Source organism: Lynx canadensis, chromosome C2 (genome assembly GCF_007474595.2).
Source record: "Lynx canadensis isolate LIC74 chromosome C2, mLynCan4.pri.v2, whole genome shotgun sequence".
Classification (NCBI taxonomy): domain Eukaryota; kingdom Metazoa; phylum Chordata; class Mammalia; order Carnivora; family Felidae; genus Lynx; species Lynx canadensis.
The window spans coordinates 29,893,346-29,918,707 of record NC_044311.2 but is presented as its reverse complement, the minus strand read 5'-3'; the positions used below and the strand labels follow the sequence as shown (position 1 = coordinate 29,918,707).

The following is a 25,362-nucleotide window of genomic DNA, read 5'->3' as shown; positions in this document are numbered from 1 at the left end:
ATTAAACAGTTATATTTTCAAAAGTAACCAGTAATCCTTTGGGAGGAAAAAAGGTGGGGGTGGTTAACCCCAGCTGTCATAAATGCAGGTATTCCTTGTATGTAACCAGTCACATGCCAGACAGCACAGACTCTCCCTCCATGCCAGCGCACCCTCACTGGCTCCAGGGCCCCTTGCCCCTCCTTACAGAGTAGACAGCCAGAGCACAGACCCATTTTGGGCTCTCAGGGCTCCAGGCCACTTGGGGGTGGTTGTGGGGATGGGATGAAATGTTTGAAGGTTGGCAAAGCCCAAGGGCCAGAGGGATTCTGGCCAAGCAGGAAAGGAGCCCGTGTTAGTGCTTTCATCCAGCTGTATTTCAGGCTTGGTAAGCATTTGTCACCAGCTCCAAAGTAGAAGCAGGCCTTCAAAACCATCTAGCCCGACCTCATTGGAATAGTGACCTCTTAGTCTACTGAGTGGCAGAGCTGAGATGTATGTTGGTAGGGGAGGGAGGCAGTGGATGACACCCTGTGGCCCCTGACTCAGAGCAGACTTCCCTAAGATCACTGGGTTTGCACAGAGGGGATAGGGATGGGTGGAGGACAGTGGGGAAAGTAAGAGGGTCAGGAACAGGTCAGGTTCCCAACTGGAGCATGAGGAAGGGCTTCAGCCAGACCAGCCCCTAGCATTGTCCTGCCGACCCCTCCTCCCAATTCCTCCTCCCTCCTCTGTCTGTCTTCCCTGGGTCCCTCAGTGAGGCCCAGGTGGCTGAGCATCCTTTGTCAGAGGGAATTAACACACTTAATTAAAGTGTCCAATGAAGAGCTTTGCATATTTCTTAATTACTGTCTGAGTCTTTGGGGGGACGGTTTGAAATGGGATTTTTCACGTTTCCTCATTTAGCCTACAGTGAGCCAGCTGGCCCCTCAGGGCTCCAGTAGGAGCTGGCAAAGCCCTGGTCTGGAGCTGCCTTTGTGAACACAGGGTGCAGGATTAGGTGTGGAGTGGGAAGCCTGGTCCCCAGCCCTCCAGGCTTGTCAACCTTGCAGGAAGGATAGACCAGGCTTTTCTGTTTTGTAAAAATAGCACAGAAGGAAACAAGGATCAGACAGATGTAACTGGTGTCTCACCAGTTCCTCTCATCACCATAGGGCCCAGGAGCTGTGCATCCCATGGTCAGGACAAAATGGGGGACCTTATGGGCAGGGGGATTCAAGGGAATAGTGGAGTCCTCTCCCCAGGCCCCTGCAGAGCAGGGACAGTGGCCCAGATGGCCTTGCCTCCTTCCTAGCCGCAGGGCAAGGACTGCGCCCTTTAGCAGTCAGGCCCTTCCCAGCACTCATACAGCTTTCCCCACTTGTGTTCTGGAAACTCAGCTGACAGAATATCTGAGTCAGCTGGGCCCACCCTAGGAACAGGTTATTATTGGCCTCAGCCTTGGGGATGCAGATTTGCCTTTTCAATCCCGAGGACCACTTCTGACAGACAGCTGCAGACAGTCTCTGACCTGGGCCTGGCAGTGAGCCAAGGATGCAGAAGCCCTTTCCCTGGCGTGGGGACTGCTGTCCTAAAAACACAGGTATCAAAGAGATGGGTCTGCCAGGGTGGCCTAGAAATGGCAGGGGCTTCTTCCAGGTCTTTCCTGCCTCCCACTCTGGGCCTAGCTCTGTGAACCCAGGGAAGATCAGGCAGAACCCCACTGTCTGTCCAGCAGTGTCCTGTAGCTGGTGTGGGCGGTAAATGTGAATGTGTGGCCTAGAAAAGATTATGGGCCAAGGTTCTGGCTTAATTCGAGAGAAGGCTACCGTGGGGGTGGTTCATGCTCTTCCAGGTCTTTCCAGACCTTCCAAATTCTCCAGCTAATTTCTTTTGCTCTGCCTCATATTCTGCCCCATTTCTGGCCCTCACGGAATCTCTCCACCACACCCACATCTGCCATGGACATGACAGGGAGGAGAGGGGTCCTTCATGGAGGAAGACAGTGTTAGACCAAGAGTCTGGGGGCTTATGGCCCACTCAACTATCATTCAGCCTGGGCACAAGCCAAACCCAGGAGTTCTCATAGGCACTGACCCCAGAGCCCTGGGAGACTTTGGCTTCACGTGGCAGCTCTATGCTCACGTCTCTAGCTCTATCCAGTCCCTCCCCTGGGGACTCTGTTCCCCCTGATGCCTCGTCCCCATCAATCAAGACCCAGCCCAAATGGCCACCTCCTTTAGGAGACCACTGCAATTCTCCAGCAGAGCGGCCTTGCCTTTTCCTCGGCTCTCAGTAGCCCCTCCCAGGTTACTTCGTACTTTAGGTATCTGCACCTGAATGGCTCCACCACTGGAGCAAAGCTGCTGGGAAAAGCAGGGGTTCATCTGTTTTCTCGCTGTGAATTCTGTGCCCAGCACGGGCCTGGCATAGAGTAAGCCCCCAGTGGGTGTTTGTTGACTGCATAGAGAGGCCTCTGCAGCTATCTAGAAGCCACCCAAATGTACAAAAAGCTATTTATTTGGATCAGCCACTGAGATGGGGACTGCAGCCCATGGGAGGCTGGCTGGTGGAGTGAGGTCCAGGTGGTTGCTGGTAGCTAATTGTGAAGGGCCAGCATCCAGTCTACACTGCACTGGTGGAATTTCCAGGGTGTATGGGACTGAGCGTATCTAGATAGGCTTGCAAAACTCCTGGGCCAGCAATCACACTCACGTAAGAAAATCACTGTTTAATGATCATGGCAATAATGAAAAATAAGCTTAGATAATCATGGGATTGAAAAATTAGTATTAGTTCTTTTTTAATGGTTTCCTTTCTGAATTTAGTGCTGATATCTGTGCTTTGGCCTGACAGTTTTAAAGACCGCTTTTATGGATGACCTGAATCCAGGTGATTTTACTTACTTGGTGTTTGCTCCTCATCCAGTTTGCTTAGGGTTAAGGAATGGCTCCATCATCTGCTGGTCACAAAGCCAGGTGGCAGGGAGGTATCCGGGGCTCTCCTCTGCATCTGACCAGTCACTAGGTCCCGCCACCCCCAGCTCTGTTTATCTCCAGTGTCACTGCCTCTGTTTTAACTGAGATCTGCTGTCCGTCACTGGACTGCTGCCCCCGGTCTGGCCCCTGTGAGCCATTCTGCCCAAAGCAGCATAAGTTTTCTTCCTAAAGCACAGATCTCTTGCCTTCAAAGAGGTGGGTAGCCTGCCAAGGTGGCCTACTGCTGTATAACAAACTACCCCAAGACTTAGTGGCATATGAAATGTGAATGTTTACTTTGCTCAGGAAACTATGGTTTGGGCAGATCCTGGCAGGGAAACTGTGTTTCTGTTTCACTGGGCATCAGTGGCTGGCTCCAAGGGTGAGGGCTGGAGTCATTGGAAGGCTCACTCACCCACAGGTCTGCTGCTGTCAGGTGGGTGTCTCTGTGGTCCTCCCTCATGTGGGCTGCCTTGGGTTTCCACACAGCATGGCGGCTGGTCCGAAGAGACAGCTTTCAGAGTGTGAGGGAGGGGAAGCGCTCCAGACAGAAGCTGTGCCACCTTTCCTAACCTAGCCTTGAGAGTCACAGGGACATTTCTGCCATAGTCACAGGCTCACCCGGCTTCGCCCCTACACAGAGCATTGGTGGTACATGGTAAAAAGAGCATGTGGGATGGGGAATATGTGGTGGGCCATCATGGAAGTTAGGAAGTGCCACACTTATTCCCCCCACCTGTCTACTTAAGACCCTTAAGGAATGGCCACCACCCTTGGGAGAGAATCCATGCTCCTTGGTGTGTTCCCTGCCCTTCTGGCCTTGCCTGTCTCTGCCTTCCCTTCGCTCCCTCCCTCCGTAGCTGGCCCCAGAGATGGATTTTGGTTTAAATCAACCCACTGGCCACATGGAACCTTGAACAGGCAGTGGGTTCTTGAACTTCCTTGAACACTTATCCCTCTCCTCACACACTATTTGGGCTCCATTTTCTCTGTGACAAAGCTCAAATGTAGAGGCTCTGAATGTATCTACCCCATGGCTCCTGGACACACCTCTACTCCCCCTGGTAACCTGGCTTATTGCCTCCAGCCCCTTGTCATGAGCTTTCTGTCTCTGCCTCTGTGCCTTTGTTCACACTGTTCCCTCCACCTGGAACACCCACTCTCTCTCACCCTTACCCTTCCACAGCTGAATGAATGCCCTGCCTCCTCCTTGTGGTCTCCCCCACTGCCCAGCCACCTGGGCCCCTCCCTGCCTTTTGTGATCTCCTGCAGTGTCTCATGTACAGTGTTGAACATGAGACATGACTGTGGTGTCAGATCTGGGTCTGTATGCCAGCTCTAGTGCTGCCAGCTCTATGACCTTGGTGACAATAGCTCACTCGTTGGATTGGAATGAGGATAAAATGAGCGAACCCAAGTTAAGCATCCATTTCTTGTCTGGCACCAAGTAGAAGCCTAGTAATAGGGTTTCCTTCTTTCTAAAGCCTCTGGCAAATGCTCAGTAATGAATTTCCTCACCCTCATTTGGTTGAAAGATTGAAAATGCATCTCCCTGCTTAATCACATGGGACTAAACTACCAGAAGATGTTGCTGAGCCCTGAGCAGAGAGAAGAGCTCAGTAACAATACACCTGCTTATTTAATAGATTCCTGCCAGTGGAGCTGAATCTTTGTCCTCAGAAAAAGCTCTGCTGCTGCAGTAGTGTCCAAGAGCTGCAGTCAGAAGGCATATGGGGCAGTGTGACCTTGAGAACAGAGCTGCGAGGCAAGGGCAGTTCCCAGAGGCCGCAGGGGCCGGTGGAGAGCAGGAGCTGGTCGGATGCACAATGCTGCTGCCCCTCTCAGGCCGCCCCCGGCTTTGGCCCAGTGGTAGTGCCCTGTCAGGTGATGGCTGCAGCCGTCTTGCCATCCTTCATGGGGAGACTGAGAGAACAGGATGGCCAAGGAGGTGGGTGGTGCAAGCTGTCCATTCGCAGGTTCCCATACCTTCCACCCAGGGCAGTTGTGGAGGATCTGAGCCACATTATCCTGGTACCCGTGGACAGAGTATGGGTGGTCTTGGGGAAGCTCTGAGGCAGGGAAGGGTGGGGGAGCTTCTGCTCTGAGAAATGAGAAAGGCAGACCTAGAGGAATAGTAAGAAATTATTCCCCTTTGCAGCAAATCAGTAATGAACCTCTCATTCAGTCCAGGCCTCAGTTGGGGTGCTGGGCCTAGGTGTTCATGCCCGCTCACCCTCACATTCTGATCCCCTCCTTGTGCCCCTTACTTCCCAGTTTCTGACCTTCCAGATTGGGTCAAACACGGCCTCAGTGCAGAAAAGCCCCCCCCCTCCCCACTTCTGTCTGGTCCCAAGGAAAAGGGCTTGGTGGGGCCATTTCCAGAGTTCCATGACATCCATAGTGGTGGCAGCAATGACCTGGAAAAATCCTGAGACCCATTGTGACCCCAAGATGCTGAGGAGGGTCAGGGATAGGAGCTCATTCCCTGGTCAGACTACCTCAGCCTGGTCCCACTCGGTCTGACCCTGACAGCAAATGGCTGTCAATTCATTTCCCCTTGTGTAAAATGAGGATGATGTGAGCACCTGTTTCAGAGTTGAGGCCCCCCCCCCAAACCGTGTTAAGGGCTTCGTGCAGGGTTGCTGCAAGCACAGAACTCCTGAAAACTTGAGGTAGGTAGGGGTCTGGTCTCTCTTGTTCACTCACTGTTATCAGGTAAATCTGTACCTGGCACAGCTCCTGGCATGTGCCTGGAACACACTCAGTAGATACAGGAGGCATATGCTATCATGGTTGTTGTGGGAACACTCAGAAAGACTGGCAGGACCCCACACCTAAACATTCCTCCTGCACAGCCCCAATAAATTGTTGTCTTGGGGCTTTCCTCCACCTGGAAGTCACCCTGCGAGCCAGTTCTAATCCACTGCCAGTGGCTATTGTCTGGGGATGGGGTGGCTTGGCATTCGAAGCCCTTGCAGGGATTTCTAAGTTCTCAGCCCCTCCGAGGACCTCCTGCGGCGCTAGTTGCTTTTTGCCATTCCACAGCCTCTTCCCTGTGTGCTCAGCTGCCCCGGGGGAAATACCCCTTGCAGGAAGAGAACTGTATCTTCCTGCCTTCTCTCCACCCTGCTCTCTGATGCTCTCCCCTCCCCGCCCCCAGGTGTGAGATGGGATGTGTCACTACCTAGGGAAGTCACTAGCCAGGGAGCCCCAGATCCCCGTCTTCCAGAGGAGGCAGTAACTTTCCACCGTCTCTTGGAAAAGGAGGATGCTGCGTTGTCTTCGTTCTCTTTGATTTCATCTGCCTCTTGCTGGCTCAGGGTTTCACTCTGTGGTCCCCTTAGTATTTTGCAGCCAGGGCTTTCCATGGGGGAAGCCTCCACTTCTCGCCTACATGTGAAAGTTAAGGGGAGATTTAATGCAATTGGAAAGCACTTAACAGATTAATACCTAACAGTTGTCAAGTAAGATTAGAAGAGCTTGTGGGTGTGTTACTGCTCACCCCAGAGAGGTTCAGAATAGACATGTGGCTATTCTGATGCCAGCTCGTACAGGACCTGGCACTACCAGGCCAAGCTGGCATCAGACCCCTGGTTTAAGGGCATGCCCCCAACGAGACTGCCCCACACTTGAGATGCCACCATGAGTGGACTCCCCCAGGACACCACACTTCTGATCAACAGGCTGCAAATTCGAGGGGCCCTCGTGACCCTCCTCAGGTTCCATAATTTACCACAACAACTCACAGAACTCAGGAGTGTGTTCTACTTATAATTCTATTACAAAGGATCCAAATCAGAAATGGCCAAATGAAGAGACACGATGGGCAAGGTCAATCCAGTAGCCGTGGTAGTATTTTTTTAATCTGATATTCCGGAAATTGTCTCAATATCTCAGTTGCCTGCTGTCTGCTTCTACTTTTAAGCATTTCCTGTATGCCTGGCTGGCACTTTTATTTAATTCTTACCACTGCCCTTTGAAGTCTTTGAGGTTATTATACCCATTTTAAAATGCAGAACTGAGGTCCAGAGGAATGGTGACCACCTCAAAATGACAGGGCCAAACAGCAGCCCAGCTAGGATTGGAATTCAGCTAATCAGTTCTGAGTCAAAGATGGGGCCATCCCAGTTTGCCCCAAACAGTGTGTCAGATGTCCTTCCTGGCTAGAAGATGGTGGCCTTTCCCTTACAAATGTTGGCTGTTTGGAAGGTGGTTGCTCATCTCTTCTGTGGTGTATGACTAAGGCTTCAAAACCAGAGAAGGACCCTTCTCAGAGGAGCCAAGTAGGGCTGCCTTGCTCCATCTGGGCAGTGACCAGCCACCCCAGCAGGCCCAGCTTTGTGGACATCCCGTCCAAGAGTCAGGGAGAGGCAAGAGTCAGGGAGAGGGCATCCTTCAGGTGCTGGCTCTTTTGCTTTCCCTATCAGGGTTGCCTGTGTCTAGCAGTCCAGAGCAGGAGGGCCTCTGAGCCAAGCTCAGCTGGGCCGGTCCCCCTTGGAGATTCCCAGGCCCATGGCGGAGACTTGATGGGACAGTGTAGACAAGCACTCCATGCTGGGCCTGACCCAACAGTTGTTCCTTCGTCACCCTTCCTCCCCTCCCAGATAATTTGAAATGCTGCCTGCGATAGGCATTTGTGCCACTGCCAGGCCCCAGGGGACCTGCACAGGGTTAGGTCAGAAGCCAAACCCCACACAGTTTGGGAAATTAGCATTTGTGGAATTCCCAAGAGATGGCCTGGGTTCTCTCAGCCATACTGGTAGGTGGCTCCTGTTTGGGGTTTACTGCCCCTTAGAGGGCATTTGCAAATATGGAAGGCGGTCCCGTCAGCATTTACCTGGTAAGATCCAATGATGCTAAACATTCTGTGAGGAGATAGACTGTCAGGCACACACTACAAAAAAATAGTCCTGCCCTTGAGAGACACTGGGGGATAGCCCATTTACTTCCCCTGCTCCCTGGTTCCTTGGCAAGCCACCTCCTTACTAGTCCCAGGCTGAGAGAATAGGGAAAAAAGAGTATGCCTCCCTCCCAGCCTGTGGCCAATGGCAAGGCAGTATTTCCAGGTGACCATGGGCCCATGCAAGAGGAGCATCTTGTCTTATGCACATACTTGCTCTGATTCTTCTATATGCTTCTTGCCTCACTTGCACTCTTGGGGGTCAGGGAAGACCTGGATGCGGGTGGTGAGAATTCTCCAGACTGGGGAGGCCTCTTGCTTGGTGCTGGCAAGTATTCCCCTATAACCTACCCAGTGTAGACTTGGCCACCTCACCTTAGGGTCCATCTCCGAGGGTCTGGCTCCTGCTTCTGTTTCTGAATTTCATCCTTCCTCTAGGCTTTTTTGTTTCCTTATTTGTCTTTTTCACATGATATGTGTTTGGAGGATTCTAGTTTGCATGCCACAGCTGAACCCCTTTCTTCTTGTTGTTTTGCAGTCGGGAAGACGTCTCTGATCACACGGTTCATGTACGACAGCTTCGACAACACGTACCAGGTGAGGTCCTGGGTTCCCCTGCCTCCCCCACCATGTCCGCAGCCATGACAGCAACCTAGAGACTATGCTGGCCTGTCTCCAGGGCTTGCTAATGCTGGCCAAGAGCAGCATGGTCCTGGGTCCCCTGGGCATCCATCTTGCCTTGGAGGAGCTTCCTACTTGTGCACAAGCCCCAGCCCAGTAAAGACCCTGAGCCCTTCTGAAAATCCAAACCTTGGTAAAGGAAACATTTTCTAAAAACGGAGAGGACACATTTCAGTCTCTGTTCTCTTGCTCCCGGTGGGCAGGTCTAAACCATTATAGTGTGTGGTTACTTGAAGGGTCATCATGTAGAGGAGGATGGGTAGGCAAGATGTAAAATGAGGGAGGTGAAACTGAAAGCAGTAGGATAACTTGTTTCTCGAGCATGGTGATGTTTGCTGGACACTTATGCACATGCACGTGCACACACATGGTTACTGAGGCAATTCCTTCTTGGAGAGGCTGGTGTGATGGGCTTGTACTGCTGTATGTGGACAAGAGACAGACAGAGTGACCTCTTGGCTCCTGTCTCTAGAGGGTGGGCTGAAGTCACCTGGTGGCCTAGAGGTGGCCACAGGTGGCCCAAAGACTGAGCTCCTGGGGGGTAAGTAACATTTCACTGTCCTGGCATTACTGGTGAGTCAGGAGGTTTGTGCAAATGAAATGAATTTCCCTTGGAACTGTAGCTTTTCACAAAAGGCACCAACTTCAATCATTTCAACTATTTTTTAAGGAAAAAAAAAGATATTTTCTTCCTTGACAAAGAGACAAATATTCTTCTAAACCAGTGGGTTCTGTAAGATACTAGTTCCAAGAGATTATTAGCTGGTGTTACTTGAGAAGGAAAGGTAGGGAGGGAAGGTCAGTGCTTGTACAAAGTTAAGGAGCACTGGTAAACAGAATTCAGTCAACTTTTCTACTGCAGGGCTTCTCAGGGCTTTTATTACATCAGTGTATGGTTTTGATTTGCTAACAGGAATATAGTGTACAGGATCTTCCGCACGTATTTGATCACAGAATCCTTTTGTTCCTGAGTCCTCAGAGGATAAGCACTTATAGAACAAACTGGGGAGTGCTATGCTAAGAGGCCCCCCTTCCCTGGATTTACAGAGGATGCAGAGTATAGCTAACTGTGGATTACAGTTCCGTGTCTGCTCTGTAGTCTGTCTTCCTCCCTCAGGACCAATCATCGTCTTTGCCTCAAATACAGCCCCTCTCTCTGCCTCCTCTAATTCCCTGTCTTTTTCTCTCCTGTGTGTGAAATACCAGATAACCAGTGGCCTTGGGAAGAGTTGATTGAAGGGTGAGAAGATGAGGCTCTGGGAGAGGGGCCCTGAGTACTCTGCACAACCCTGAGCACGGGCTATGGAATATCTTGGCCACACTTTATCTTCACTGTGTGCTTTCCAGGCCAGGGCTTTGTACTACTGCAGGCTTGCCAGAGACCTCCTCCTCATAAGGGAGTTCTACCACGTTAGTCTTTGTTTGAGATTACAGTTCTAACAGACTTCAGTTCTGAAGTCTGACTTGGTATTCGTGTGTGTGTGTGTGTGTGTGTGTGTGTGTGTGTGTGTGTGTGTGATATGAATAATCTCACAGATACTATTTTGATTGATTTTTGAAAAATACTGAGTTATTTATAATGCCTCTTATTGGTGTCCCATTGAAAACAATGGGACTTTGGGCTGGCTTCTGTTCTTGGCAGCAGGTGGCAGCAGATACGGCCCCAGGGCCTGTGCAGTGAAGAGTGATTCTCATGGGCATGGATCAAAGTCTCCTGTCCTTTGAGTTTCTTGGAATCTCCTCCTTCGTCTCCAGGGTCCTCTTGTATTGCTTATTGCTAGCCCTGCATCCTGTGGTCCAGCAGGCCTCTCTGCTAGCAGCTCCCCACCTAGGCGACAGTCATGCCTCCACACTTGGGCTCATGGTGTCACCTCTGCTGGAATGACCTTCCCTCTCCTCTTCTCTGCTATGAAAAATTCTTCTGACTCATTGAGACTCAGAGCACATGTTTGCTCTGCAGGTGGGGCCTTCCCTGTGTTCTGTACCACTGCCCCCTCCACCCTAGCACGTTGTCCTCAGGACTCCTTTAGCTCACCGCCTATGTGCTCTGGCTCCTTGGACGGGCTCTGAGTCTGAGGAGCCAGGATCCCTCAGATCCGCCGCTGCATTTGTAGGCCCGCACAAGGCCTGGCCATAGCTGGTGTCAAGTACCTACTGGTACCAAATTGGCTTGGAAAGGGCTTGGTTTTTGGACCCCATCGTGCTGAGAGGCCACAGAGGCCAGATGTCTTGGTGAGCAGGGGAGAAAGCCCAAAGGGAAGCAAGACCTTCTGGATGGTGAGCTTTTTTGACTTTGTTATTGCAGGAGATAGAATGTCTTTCCCAGTGCTCTTTAAAATGGTAATTAGGCTGGGAGGCCAGGGATCCAATTTTGTGCATACACAGGCCATTTTAATGAACTCTCTGGAGAAAGAGAGGGGGAAATGGTACTGTTTATTTTGTTTTTCTTAACATGGTGGCAGAGACATTTGGGAAGTAGACAAGATCCTCAAGGGCTCTGGGGAATGTTGGTTGCCCTGACCACTCCCTGCCAACCCCCCCCAAACATCCTCTCCATCCGCCCCCACCATTAGCTGAGACACTCAGTTCCCAGGACAGAATCGTCCCTCCCTCCCATCCTTTTGCCTGCCTCTGGCTCTGTGTCTCATCCCTTCCCTTCCCCCATTCACTCATTCTGACAACAGATGTTTGTCAAGTACCTCATCTGTGTTGGAGGGACAATAGGAGAAAACAGTCTGGCTGCAGAATCTGGCCCTGCCCTCAGCTGGGGCATGGAGGGCAGAGGGGTTCAATCTCATCCTGGGTGGCAGTGAGCCCTCCCTTGGTCTGGGGCTGAACAAGCCTGAGGCCCTGAGGGGCTGGCGTGAGGTCCCTTGAGGACCCTGATGGGCCCCCTGTCTTGGCTGTACATTAGCATCACCTACTGGGGAGATGGCCTGGAGTTTCACAAGCTGGCTCAGGCAGTAGCATTCTTTTAATTCTCTGAGGTGATTGAGATGAACGTCTAGCCGAGGCCGGAGCCAGTGGCCCGTCCCTAGATCTCCCACCACAGCACAAGTTAGGAGACCGCTGACCTACTGGATTGCTCCCGGGAGAGGACCCCGACCTGCTGGAGCTTACTCAGCTGCTTCGGGAGTGGAGGGCCATTTCTGAAATATTGGGCAGTTTGCCTGTCCTGGGTCACTCCCGGGATCCCATGGAGCCCCCTGGGGGAAGGAACAGAACAGCTGTGTCCACTGTGCCAGCACAGGCCAAGGGGTTGCCCCGAGGAACGCTTACCCCCTCAGTGACCAGACCAGATGGCACTGTCATTCCTGGCCACTCTGCCCTGAGGCTTTCGTTCTCCCCTCTGGGCTCTGAATTCATTTCCTGGGGCTGCCATAGCAAATTATCACAAACAAGCAGTTTTAAACAACAGAATTTATTCTCTCACAATTCTGAAGGCCAGAAGTCTAGGATCCAGATGTGGCAGAGCCATGCTCCCTCTAAGGGCTCTGGGAGAAAATCCTTCCTTACATCCCCTGGCTCCTGGTGGTGGCAGGGCTCCTCTCCTCCTCGTCCCTTCACCTCCTCACCCTGGGGCTGCACCTCCTCGTCCTCTCACCTCCTCACCGTGGGGCTGCATAGCCCCAGTCTCTGCCTTCATCTTCATGTGGCCTTCTCCTCTCGGGGTCTCTGTGTGTCCTCTCCTCTTCTTGTAGGGACCCCAGTCATTAGACTTAGGGACCTACCCTAAATGCAGGATGAGTTTTCATCTTGCAAAGACCCTATTTCCAAATAAGGTCACATTCTGAAGTTCCAGGTGGATATGAATTTGGTCGGGGGCGGGGACATTCTTCAACCCACTACGGCACCTCCCACTCTGATCCCACTGGGGACCAGTCCTTCTGGCCTTGGGCCTCAGAACCATCAGACAAGGTAGTGATCAGTGGGCACCAAAGGCTTCCTGGAGGAGAGGACGGGAGGATTTAACTGTAGCTGCACTGGAGGGAGGGATGGTGACACAGAGGAAGGATGACGTCTGTGGAAGTCCAGAGTGTAACGTCCAGCACTGCATGTGTGTGGTGGGGGGGGGGGGGTCTGCTTGTTGCAGTGGAGGGTAAGTGTGGGGCCTTTGGATGGATTATTGGCAGGCTGCATTTTGATGTTCATGGGTCTTTCCCCTTTTGCCTTCCTGGGTACTCTGCTCCTTCCTTCATTATATGTATGTATGTATGTGTGTATGTACGTAATGTATATATATATGAAATTATATTTTGCAAGTGTTGTGCATAATCCAGACTAGATTCATTATTATACATTTATTATTATTATGTTCGTTTTTCTCTTGATTTTAAAAGACATTAAAATTTAGGGGCGCCTGGGTGGCGAAGTCGGTTAAGCGTCCGACTTCAGCCAGGTCACGATCTCCCGGTCCGTGAGTTCGAGCCCCGCATCAGGCTCTGGGCTGATGGCTCAGAGCCTGGAGCCTGTTTCCGATTCTGTGTCTCCGTCTCTCTCTGCCCCTCCCCCGTTCATGCTCTGTCTCTCTCTGTCCCCAAAAAAAATAAATAAATGTTCAAAAAAAAAAAAAAAAAGACATTAAAATTTAAAAGTTAGAAAATATTTTCATGGCCCCCTGAAAGTACCACAGGCTCCAGGCTCTGAGCCTGCCATACCTTGTGGATAAGTGGGCCCAGAGGGTTGGCACTGGAAGGCCCTGGATGCTCAGAGGGGCTTGGTCTCGTGGGGCAGGAAACACAGGGCTGTTGAGGGTTCCTTCTGTGGGTACTGATGGGATCAAAGGCAATCGTTTGTAGGAGACACAGGTGGAGCACTGCGTTGGGGCAGGGGTGACAGCTGTAGGCGGGGCGCACACAGACCTGGATGCAGCTATGTGTGGAAGGGCAGGGCAGGGGAGGGAGGAGCGTCACTGAGCATTTATGCAGGGCTGTGTGGGAGGTGAGTGAAGGGCCTGGGCCTAGGACAGAGACACCATAGGGCAGTGGAAAGGATGAGTGAACAGAGTGGATCTGTGGGGTACAGAGGAGGGAGAGGCCTGAGTGGGCCCTGGGTTTCTGTCCAGACACCCTGGAAGACTATCAGTGTCATCAACACACACACAAAATGAAGAGTCAAGTGGGAAGTAATGATGGAACAGCCAAGTGAAGGTGTTTGGAACTGTTACATGGGGTAGACCCTCGACTGGTTGCACAAAATCGGGATTCCTGAAGCTCTAAGAACTAATGAGTCTTCTGGGTTGGAGTGTGGGAAGGAGGTGGAGGACCAGAAGGAGGGGCCCTTTTCCATAGAATCTAAGATGCCACATGTCTCTGTGTGGCAGCCGGGGGAGACAGGGATAGGCTCTTCTGCCCCTGGTAGAGGGGGTCAGAGTGAGGTCACACACCAAGGAGAAGGATTCAGCATGTTCCGTTCTATCTCAGCTCTCTTTCTCTTTCAAAATGATGCTACATGCAGAGGAGGCCTGGGTTCAAATCCCAGGCCTGTCACTTAGATTACAGACCCTGGGCCAGCATCCCAGTTGCATTTTCTTTTAACCTGGAAATTATTTGGGTAGGACTTAACCCCTATATCACCTAGACCAGTTGCCTCAAATTTTAGCAGTAAGAATGAGGTTGATTTGTATTTAGACCATAGCTCACCTCAGTCTTAAAGTCTAGATGATGGAAAATCATTGGCCAAAAATACTGTTGACATAGATGTGCATTAGGATATACTATAGAGAGAAGCAGAACAGGATAAAACCTGGAAGACAACAACCTGCCACTAGCTCGGTCGATAGTGATGGAATGGAGCTAACAAGAGTGTGCTACCAAAGCATCCGGCTGGAAACTGTGGGCCTCCCAACCACCCCTGCGTTTGCACCTGGGCAGTGCTAGCCAGCTCCGCCAGATGACGCTGTGCTTCTAGCAGAAGACTGAACTTTAGTCCTCATGTAACTCTAGCAACATGATGATTTTATTACATTAATAGAGTGGAGTTCAATCTTTGCAGACATCAAGCTCTGTGGCCAACCTGTGAGGTGACGGTCTTCCGTAGTAAAATCCCCCTGAATGCCAGGTAGCTTGGCAAGACGCCCCTGCCCTCAGAGACCCACTGGGGCACCAGCATTCATCCAGGTGCTTCCTCTGGAAATTATCTGGTTCTGGACTGGGGGCAGACTTGCCCTTGTGCTAACATCTTTTCATTCCCTCCCTCCTCTCCTCTGCCCTCTTCTCCCTCTCCTTTGTGAAGCATGTACGAATTAGCAGTGTGGTCACCTTCTGGTACAGAAGGCTGACAAGTGGTGGCTTCAGAAGAAGGGTTGAGGTTTTCCAGGTGCAAGCAGTCACGGTGGGACTTCAGGTGGCACAGCTGCACAGTGATGCTGTCGGCTCCCGGGCTCTTGCTCTCGCTCTGTTCCTCCTTCTGGTGTGTGGGTTCTTATCTGCAGGCAGGCTGGCTGTTGCTGCTCCAGACATCACTTCTGCATTCAAGGCAGAAAAAGAAAGCAAGAGCTTCCCTAGAATCCCCTCCCCTCCCCTCCAGCAGACTGTGGCTAGAATTGGGTCACCCGATGATCACCCTTAGCCTCTGGAGAGGCTGGGAAAGCAGAATTTCACTTTTACAGTTTTCAGGCAAACAAGGGAGTAAGAGGTGGTCAGTGGGTAGTGGGTGAGTCCATCAGCAGCATCTGCTATGTTTCATAAGTTTAAAGGGACTCATGATGTGGTTCTCTGTCCCCAGATGTCCGTAGTCTGTCCTGTTCACTTTGTAGGATTCCCCTCAATGGCTCTTAGACACCCTCAAAAGTCCACCACTTGGGGCATCTTTCACCCTGTTAAGAAGAGGCCTTTCGTACTTGGATCCTTTCAAGGCCCTTCAGGAAGCCTCCCAGGGAGCATCAGGCCACATATCTATGGGCCTCTGCATGGCTTTTGAAGGGATTGACTGATTTTGATGAAATTTAACCCCTTATTTAAAGTTGCAAGGTACATACTGTTTGCTTGATGTTCCAGACCACAGGAGATAAAAAAGCAATGGATAGATATTTAAACTAGGTGGTGGCAAGCCCAAGCCACTCTCCACTGGGAGGGAAGTGGCCACCAGGACTGTGTAGACTTTGAGGCTGAAGTACTAAAAGCACCCAGGTACCTGCACTGTGGCCTCCCGAGTCAGCATCCCCTCCCCTAGAGCTCATTGCCAAGCTGCTGGCAGGGACAGACCCTGCCCAGCATGTTTTCCAGAGGCTACCGCCTCCTTCCCCCACAGCGCCCACTTGCCAGCCTGAATCCTTAAGTTTTGCCAACCTCATTTGCATGCTAATTTGCATGAGTCTACCCTCTACTCTCATCTGATGGTTGGTGCAGAGCACCACAAACAGCAGCTCCATTGTCAAGGGCTTGTCATGCCCAGCTGCTTTCTGCCACTTATGGATGCTTCCCCAGCCATGGGCCGAGGCCTGGCCAAGGCTAGTAAAAGGCACACATACACTCCTTTTCGTGATTTCTCTTCCCGAGAAGAGTCTTGAGTCAATTTATGCAAATCACCATGCAAATTTCCACTGCAGACTTTATTACTGTGTCTTGTCAGAATGTGGATGGATGCAAAATTATATTTCATAATAAATGCACATAGCAAAAAAAAATTTCAACAAGTGCCTCAGGAAACATCTTCTTTGGGGATCCAATGGGCCAATGGCTCTTTTGTGCAGAGGGAGGCGTGTAATGTACTGCCAGTCTGTGCTTTGTGTCTGCGCCCCTGTTGACACTGTGTAATACCACCTTCCGAAGAAGATGAATGTGGATGTGGCTGGGAAGTCTGTGTTTGTTAAGATTCCTCAGAGTTTGCATAAAATGAAATGCCTGCCATTTTTCATAAGCAGTGCTGTTTGTAAGCACATTATTAAAGGAATAAATAGCAGAGTGTAGAGTGCAGCCTGGCCTCCTGGGAGGGGCATCAGGCAGTACAGGAGGCTTGTGCAGCACAACTTAGGAGCAGGGGGGGTATCATGGGGATCATGGACTGGCCAGAGGGCCCCCAAAGTCAAGTCTGCCGCTCATGTGTCTTGATATCCTCTTTACATTCCTATGATGTAGTTACAGGCAAGAATAAATTTACTTGTAAAAGGAAATGAAGTACAAGAGAATGAGTACTTTGACTCAGACTTCATGACAAGCTAGAAGAGGGATGTGGTCTCCTTTAGAACCCAGTTAACCTTTCCTGAAGCCCTGGAACACTAGTTTATTAATAAGGGATGTTAACAGGGATTATAAACACAAAGTTTCCTAGAGCAAGGAGGCTTGGGAACATTGGGTTCCATGAAATTATTCATGTTTCTTTAGTGCAGGACTTCTCAGAGCCTTTACTGTGCCAGTATGTTTATACAGGGTACCTTCATGTGGTCTAACTCCTGTGATCTGCAGTCTTTGAAGGAAGCTATGATTATCCCCATTTTAGAGAGGAGAAGCTCCCTATCCATTGTTCTTTGGAACCCATCAGAGTACTCAGACTTTGCCAAAGCACTGGCAGAGGTCACTGAAAACAACACATGACCATCCAGGTCCATTTGGTGATGGTAGGGCACTCTGCTAGTGGCATGCCAAATCTTCTGGGACTGACCATGGTCAGCATCGGGAGACATTGAAGGAAGCCTACGTTTGCTGGCAGAAACCTGCCCTTCCCTCCTGGTCACCTCAGCCTCTTAGCCTTCTGGCATGACCAGAGCTATGTGCATATCATGGATCTGGGCTTTATCTCCCTACCCCACACTCACCCACACAAGCATAGTACACCCACTCCTACCCACATACACATACTTGTACGTGCAAATGAATACGTAGCTGCATCATGTGTGTATGTCTTCACTTGTCCATGGGTCCACCCCACACAGTCATACACATGTTCCCATCAACACACACACACACACACACACACACACACACACACACACACACCTTTGTGACACGTGCTGGCCTTCAAGAGGGAGAGTGGGTTGTGGCAGGTACCAGGGAGTCCCTGAGGTTTCTGGGGCCTTTTGTGGGAGGGGGTGTCCTGCCTGGGTGGCTAGTTGTTCTTTTTGCTTGGTGTCCCCATATTATCCTGTCAGATAATTTCTGTTGATGTGTTTTCAGATTTGCTGTTTCATCTTTTGTTAAGCCTGTCAGTGATTTAAAAATTTCCGTTCTAAGTTTGGTTCTTCTTTCTAGTTTCTCTTTCTCTGCTGAGATTTTTTAAATCTGTGCCTTCATTATGAGCATATTTTTCTTTATATATTTGAGCATTATTATGCTATATTATATCATATCATATATCATATCATATCATATTATATTAAACTGCTTGCTACTTTCAATGTCTGGGTCACCTCAAGGTTGGTCTCCCTTTTTTTTTTTTTTCTTGAGTATGGCTTTTACTTCATATGCTGAGCGATTTAAGGTTTATCCCACACATTGTGATTAAGACTGTGAATTCTCTTTGTCCCTTTGGAAGAGTATTGGTTGGATCCAGATTCTCTGTTCTGTTCTCTGTGGTCGGCAGCAAATTAAAGTTCTTTTCAGGTTCGTTGGTTTGGTTTGCTTTGGTTTTCAGTTTTAGGTAGTCTGCTTGGCAGAAACCTGCCCTTCCCTCCTGGTCACCTGCTTGGGTCGGTCAGAGATTTGGGAAGCTTTTATTTGTAGAATTTGGGGTGCCCTTCCTGTAGCTATCTCACGTTTAGGATTTTTCACACTTTCTGGCTATTGTGGTAGCTTTGGGATCTGACTTATTTCTCAGACAGGAAGACTGTGGGTTTCTTGACAAATTTTAGCCACCCCTGATCTCCAGCCAGGGCTGCCCTCAGTCATAAAAACGGGAACCTCACTCAGGGCTGTTCCATTTTTTAAAAGTTGACATCCCTCCAGTTTCTGCCTGCTTTTGGTTACTTTCCAGTGCTTTCAGATAGTTGTTTTATTTTGTTAAGAGTTCATAATAGTAATCTGCAAGAGGTTGGTCTGATAGGGACTCTGCTGTTAAGGAAATCAGAACTGGGGCACCTGGGTGACTCAGTCAGTTGAGCATCCAACAGTTTATTTCAGCTCAGGTCATGATTCCAGGGTCATGGGATCGAGCCCCGTGTGGAGCTCTGTGCTGAGTGTGGAACCTGCTTAAGATTCTTTCTCTCTCTCTTCCTCTGTCACTTTCCCATACAAGCATTCTCCCTCTTTCTCTCTCTAAAATAAAAAAAAAAAAAAAAAGGAAATCCAAACTCTCCCATTCCCTCCATCTGGGCTTTTTTCCTCACACTTCCCATCCTCCACTACACCCCCATTTCCACCTGCTGGGAAGTTAGTATTCACTGGAGGGCTTGCAAGAAATCAATTAGAAACAGGGTTCGCCTCCTCTTAGAGTCCTTCTCACTATTCTTGTCTTTTCCATCCATCAAAAACCATACTTCTGTATGATAATCTTAGCTCCTCTACAAGGTTGGAAGTTCAGGGCTGAATCTGAAACTCTGACTAGGCATTAACCATGTGGAAGAGCATTCCAGGGGAGGGACCAACTCCTCATGGGCAGGGACAAGGGCTTGTTCTGCTCAGTGACTAACACATACTAGGCATTTGAGGATGTGGAAGTGAATGAGTATTAATTACTTACGGCATTTTCCAGAAAGGGACTGCCCAGGGAAGACCATATCTAACTTCTCCTTGCAGATCTGGCCTGAGAGAGATGGGCTCCAGCTGGCAGTGCTGTGGGGCCAACTGCTTGTGCCTCATGTCTGGGAAAATAGATGACGCCAAGGAACTAGAAATTTCCTGGTAACCAAGGCCCAGCCAAAGCCATCTGAAAAGTTCTTGTTTTTGCTCCATCCTTAGAGAGCTGACTTTTGTTGTCCTTGTTAAAATGCAAATGAAGTTCCTCTTAAGTGGGCTCTGCTGAGCTATTATGGCTAATGACCGTAAGAGTCTGACAATAGGAAGCCAGACAGGATCTGACCCCCACGCAAACCCAATGACAGCTTCAGGGCACAGTGACAGCTTGAGAAATGAAGGGATTTCAGGAAGCAGAGGGAGCACAGCTGAGTAGTCCAAGTAGAGGCTTTGTAGTAAGGGAGACTTGGGTTCGAATCCCGCTTCTGCCACACAGGTCACGTGTGTGGCCTTGGTTTCCGAGTGACCCTTAGTTTTCTCATGAATAGCACCTTCTGTATACATGGGCATCTCCCTCTGTCTGTCACACCAGGTAGGGAATCTGCCTCTCCTTCTGGACGCCACAGCCTCCTCAGACTGATTACAGCACAAGCTCAGAGTCGAGGAGGTTGTTTGCAAACTTCACTGCACAAATGACTTATCTGTAGGCTTGTCTGGAATTCTGATTCCCTGAGCGACACCCCAGAGATTGTGATTCTGTGTGTCTGAGTGGGGGCTCAGGAATCTGCATGTTTAACAAGCTCCTGATGTGGCTGTAAAGCAAGTCGTCCGTGCACTGCATGTTGAAAAATCACTGAATCACTGGCCAGTTGGAGAGACTGATGGGTATGAGATCTTTCCAGTTCCATACAGAAACTGTTAAATGAGGGGCCCTTGAGGCCAACCTGAGGGCTCAGAAGATGACTTGCAGAACATGACTTACAGGGGAACTGAATCTGAATAGGTTTGAACCACATGGAAGAGCATTCCAAAGGAAGGAACAACATTAGATAAGGCACAGATACACAGAGTGACTTTGTGTGTGTGGTGTCTTGACCAGAGGATTACTACTAAAGGATTAAGTAAAAGCTGGACATAAGGGAAATGAGACCAGAGAAAGTGAGGGGCAGGCCCTGAACAGTTTGTAAGCCAAGCTGAAGTGATTGGACTATCTCCTAGGGACAGTGGGGGAGTGAAGTGGTCAGATTTATGTTTTAGAAAGAGCCTGGTGCTGGATGAAAGACTAGTTATAAGGGGAGAGCCTGAAAGGCAGAGAGATCAGTCAGGAAACGGTTGAGGTTATGCAGATAAAAGAAGTTGGAGGTCTGTACTGGGGCAGTGCTGGTGGGGGTGGTAAGAATGGAGAGGCTAAATGCTCAGGGGGCAAAGTCATCAGCTTGAGGATTCTTCTGATGTGAGGGAGTGGACAAGAGAGCAGGTGAAGAGCAGGGAATCGGGAGGGCTTCCAGAGGCTTTGGCACTGGAGTGGTGGAGTTGCCTTTCGTGGAGGGAGGAAAATAGAAGCTGGTTTGGAGGGATATGATGGGCTCCGTGTGGGACACACCATGTCTAGTGAGATGTCTAGTAAACAGTAAAATGGATACCTGATCTGGGGCTCAGGACAAAAGTAAGGCCTGGGATGTACATTGGAAAGCTGTCGGCACATCCTATTTGAAGCTGTGAGAATAACGAGGTGCCCTGACACAAGCAGGGAACACCAGCATTTTAGGAACAGGGAAAGGAAGAAGTTCCTGCAAGAGTTCAGTAAGGAACAGCAGTTAGAGAGGCAGGGAAGCCAGAAACAAGTCGTGTCATGAAAAGCAAAGGAAGAAAGGGTGTCCAGGAAGAAGATTGGTCATCAGGGTCAAGTGCATCAATTGGGGATTGGCTCAACAGTGTCCTTATAATTTAGAGGGGCATCTGGGTGGCTCAGTTGGTTGAGTGTCTGACTCTTGATTTGGCTCAGGTCATGATCTCATAGTTGGTCAGTTTGAGCATGGAGCCTGCTTGGGATTCTCTCTCTCTCTCGTCTCATCTCTCTCTCTCTCTCTTTCTGTTCTGTTTCTGTTTCTTTCCTGTTTATGCTTGCTTACTCTCTCTGAATGAATAAACAAACAAACAAACAAACAACAACAAACTTAAAAAAAAAAAAAAAGAGCGTCCTTACAATTTGGAGATGAAATGGCACCTGGCAGTGGTAGCAAGTGTACTTTCAGTGGGCGGAGGGCAGAAAGCAGACCACCCTAGTCAAGTAGGAGGTGGGAGGAGAGAAAGTGGAGACTGGGTTTGGGGTCCTTTCCAGTAAGCCTACCATTTGAAGAGAGCTGAGAGAATGCCAGATGGCTAAGGAGCCACTTAGCAACAGGGACATGAGAATTTTGAGAATGCTTCTTGGATAAAAGGAAGGAGTAGAGTATGGAAGGTTGAAAATACGGAAAGGAGATGGCTGAGAGAGCATCACCTGGGAGGAGGGGGCCAGGAACCAGGGATCTGCAGAAGCTTGCTTTGAACAGGAAGAGCAAACATGCAGAGCCCAGAGGGATGTGGGGATAAAGCTGGACACTTGTAGACAACTTTGCAAATAACCTTTTCAATCCTGGCTCTGCTTCTTCCAGCTGTTGACACTGGGCAAGTAACTTAACATCTCTTCTACTCAGTTTTCTTATTAAAAATTTTTTTTTAATGTTTATTTTTTTGAGAGAGAGAGCACAAGTCAGGGAGGAGAAGAAAGAGAGGGAGATACAGAATCTGAAGCAAGCTCCAGGCTCCTAGCTGTGAGCACGATATGGGGCTTGAACTCACGAACTGTGAGATTATAACCTGATCCAAAGTCGGATGCTTAACCGACTGAGCCACCCAGGCGTCCCTTTTACTCAGTTTTCTTAGCAGTGACATACAAATACTAAAGACCATAACTCATAACATAGATATCAGGATTAAATTAAGTAAGGCATGTAAAGCACTCTGTACAATAGCTGGCTCATGATAAGTAGTCATGTTTAGTCATTGTTACAGTGCTTACCAGTGTTGTTGTATTAAGGGTTAAATGCAAGGAATTGAAGTAGTTTATACCTAATGTTGTAAAGTAAGATTTGAGACCATTTTCTGAGAGGGAGCCACACTGAGGATGGAAAAACAGGGGAGAATGTTATGAACTATTGCTGATATGGATGCAAATAGGAGGCAAAAGCAAGTCACATGTTTTTATATTTACCCATAGATTTACCATTTTTGGTGCTCTTATATTCTTTAAAGATTCAAATTTCTTTCTGTAAAAGTTCCCTTTAGCCTAAAGCATTTCTTATAATTAGGGCCCAATGGTGACAAATTATCACAGCTTCCCCTTATTTGAAAATGATTTGCCTTCATTTTTGAGCAAAAGTTTCACTGGCTATTGATTTTAGGCCAACATGATGGTGGTGGTGATGCTGTTTCCTTGAAAGATGCTTTTCCATTGTCTTCTGTCCTCCATTGTTTCTGAGGAGAAATCGGCCATCATTTTTGCCATTATTCCCTTGTGTTCAACGTGTCTTCCCATTCTCTGGCTACTATCAAAGTTTTCTGTGTATCTTTGGTTCTGGCAGTTTGACTATGACATGCTTGCGTGTGGTTTTCTTGTATTTTCATGTTTTAGGTTTACTGAGCTTCTTGGTACCATAGGTTGATGTTTCTAATCAAGTTGCAGAAAAGTCTGGCTATTAATTTTTCAAAAATGTCTTTGCTGATTCGTCTGCTCTCTTTTTGAGACACCAATTGCATGTTAACAGATCACTGATATTGTTCTAGAAGTTCTGGAGACTGTATTCATTTTTATTGTATGTTTTTTCTCTGCGCTCCAATTTGAACAGTTTATTTTGTCCTCTCAAGTTCACTGACCTTTCTTTTGCAGTGTTCTAGCTGCTGTTGTACAAATCCAGTGCATTCCAGGTATTGTATTTTGTAGTGTTAAGATTTTGGTTTTTGTTTTTAGGAATTTCCATGTATCTCTTCAAATTCATTCATTCGTCTTTCCCTTTATATGTTTAACATATTTATAACAATGATTTTGAAGTTATTCTCTGCTATTCAAACATCTGGCTCATTTAGGGGTCTGTTTTCTTGATTATGGCTTGAACTTCCTGCTTCTTCACATGTCTAAAACCTTTTTATTGTATAGTGGACATTGTGAATACAGGCATACCTTAGAGTCCCTGCAGGTTTGGTTCCAGGCCACTGAAATAGAGTGAATATTGTAATAAATGAATCAAATTTGGGGCACCTGGGGGCTCAGTCGGTTGAGCGTCTGACCTTGGCTTAGGTCATGATCTTGCAGTTCATGAGCTAGAGCCCCACGTTGGGTTCTGTGCTGACAGCTCAGAGCCTGGAGCCTGCTTCGGATTCTGTGTTTTCCTCTCTCTCTGCCTCTCCCCTGCTTGTGCTCTCTCTCTCTCTCTCTCTCAAAAATAAACATTAAAAAAAGAAATTTTTTTTGCTTTCCCAGTTCACATAAAAGTTATATTTATATTATATTGTAGTCTATTAGTGTATAATAACATTATTTCTAAAAAAATAATGTAGATATCTTAGTTTAAAAACCTTTATTGCTATAAAATGCTAACCATCATCTGAGCTTTCAGCAGGTTGTAATCTTGCTGGTGGAGGGTCTTGCCTCAACGTTGGTGGCTGCTGACTAATCATAGTGGTGGTTGCTGAAGCTGGGGATGACTGTGGCAATTTCTTAAAATAAGACAACAACGAAGTCTGCCACGTTGGTTGACTCTTCCTTTCACAAATGATTTGTCTGTAGCATGTGATGCTGTTTGATAGTATTTTACCCACAGTAGAGCTTCTTTCAAAAGTGGAGTCAATCCCCTCGAACTCGGCCTCTGCTTCATCAACTAAGTATATGTGGTTTTCCAAATCTTTTGTTGTCATTTCAGCAGTCTTCCTGGCATCACCAGGAATAGATTCTGTCTCAAGAAACACTTTCTTTGCTCATCCATAAGAAGCAAGTCCTCATCCGTTCAAGTTTTATCCTGAGTGCAGCAAGTCAGTCCCATCTTCAGGCTCCACTTCCAGTTCTCTCGCTGTTTGCACCACATCAGCAGTTCCCTCCTCCACTGAAGTCTTGAACCCCTCAACGTCATCCATGAGTGCTGGAACCAGCTTCCAAACTCCTCGTTAATACTTACGTTTTGACGTCTTCTGAATGACAAATGTCATTAATTGCATCTAGAATAGTGAATACTTTGCAGAAGGTTTCGATTTACTTTGCCCAGATCCATCAGAAGAATCACTGTCTATGGTGGCTATACCCTTACAAATGTTCTTAAATAAGATAATAAGACTTACAAGTCAGAATTACAACTTGATCCTTGGGCTGCAGGATGGATGCTGTGTTAGCAGGCACAAAAACGGCATTAATTTCCTTGTACATCTCTATGAGAACTCTTGGATAACCAGATGCATTGTCAATGAGTAGTGGTAATATTTTGAAAGGATCCTTTTTTCTGAGCAGTAGGTGTCAACAGTGGACTTAAAATATTCAGTAAACCGTGTTGTGAACAGATGTGCTGTCATCCAGGCTTTGTTGTTCCATTTACAGAGCACAGGCAGAGTAGATTTAGCAAAGTTCTTCAGGATCCTAGGATTTTTGGAATGGTAAATGAGCGCTGGCTTCAACTTAAAGTCACTAGTTGCATTGGTCCCTAACCGAGTCAGCATGTCTTTTGGAGCTTTGAAGCCAGGCATTGACTTCTCCTCTCTAGTTATGGAAGTCCTAGATGCCATCTTCTTCCAACATACAGCTCTTTTGTCTACATTGAAAATGTGTTGTTTATTGCAGCCACCTTCATTAATGATCTCAGATCTCCTGGGTCACTTGCTGCAGCTTCTCTATCAGCACCTGCTGCCTCACCTTGCACTTTTAGTTATGGAGACACGCTGCTTTCCTAGACCTCATGACCAACCTCTGCTGGCCTTCCAGCTTTTTCTCTGCAGCTTCCTCCCTCTCTCAGCCCCTCGTAGAATTGAATAGAGTCTGGGCCTTGCTCTGGACTAGGCTTTGGCTTAAGAGAACGTTGTGGTTGGTTTGATCTTCTATTCAGACCACTCAGACTTCCTCCATATTGGCAGTAAGGCTGTTTCATTTTCTTATTGTCCATATGTTCACTGGAGCAGCACTTCTAATTTCCTTCAAGAACTTCTTTGCATTCACAAC

At 48.5% G+C, this 25,362-nt stretch overlaps 1 protein-coding gene across 1 annotated transcript in view; it reads left to right on the top strand.

Moving 5' to 3' along the window:
* Positions 1 to 25,362, top strand: part of RAB6B (RAB6B, member RAS oncogene family) — a 57,334-nt gene that overhangs the window by 19,426 nt on the left and 12,546 nt on the right. The window contains 1 exon segment of the mRNA XM_030328885.1: positions 8,375 to 8,433. Coding sequence (XP_030184745.1) covers positions 8,375 to 8,433 — 59 coding nt within the window.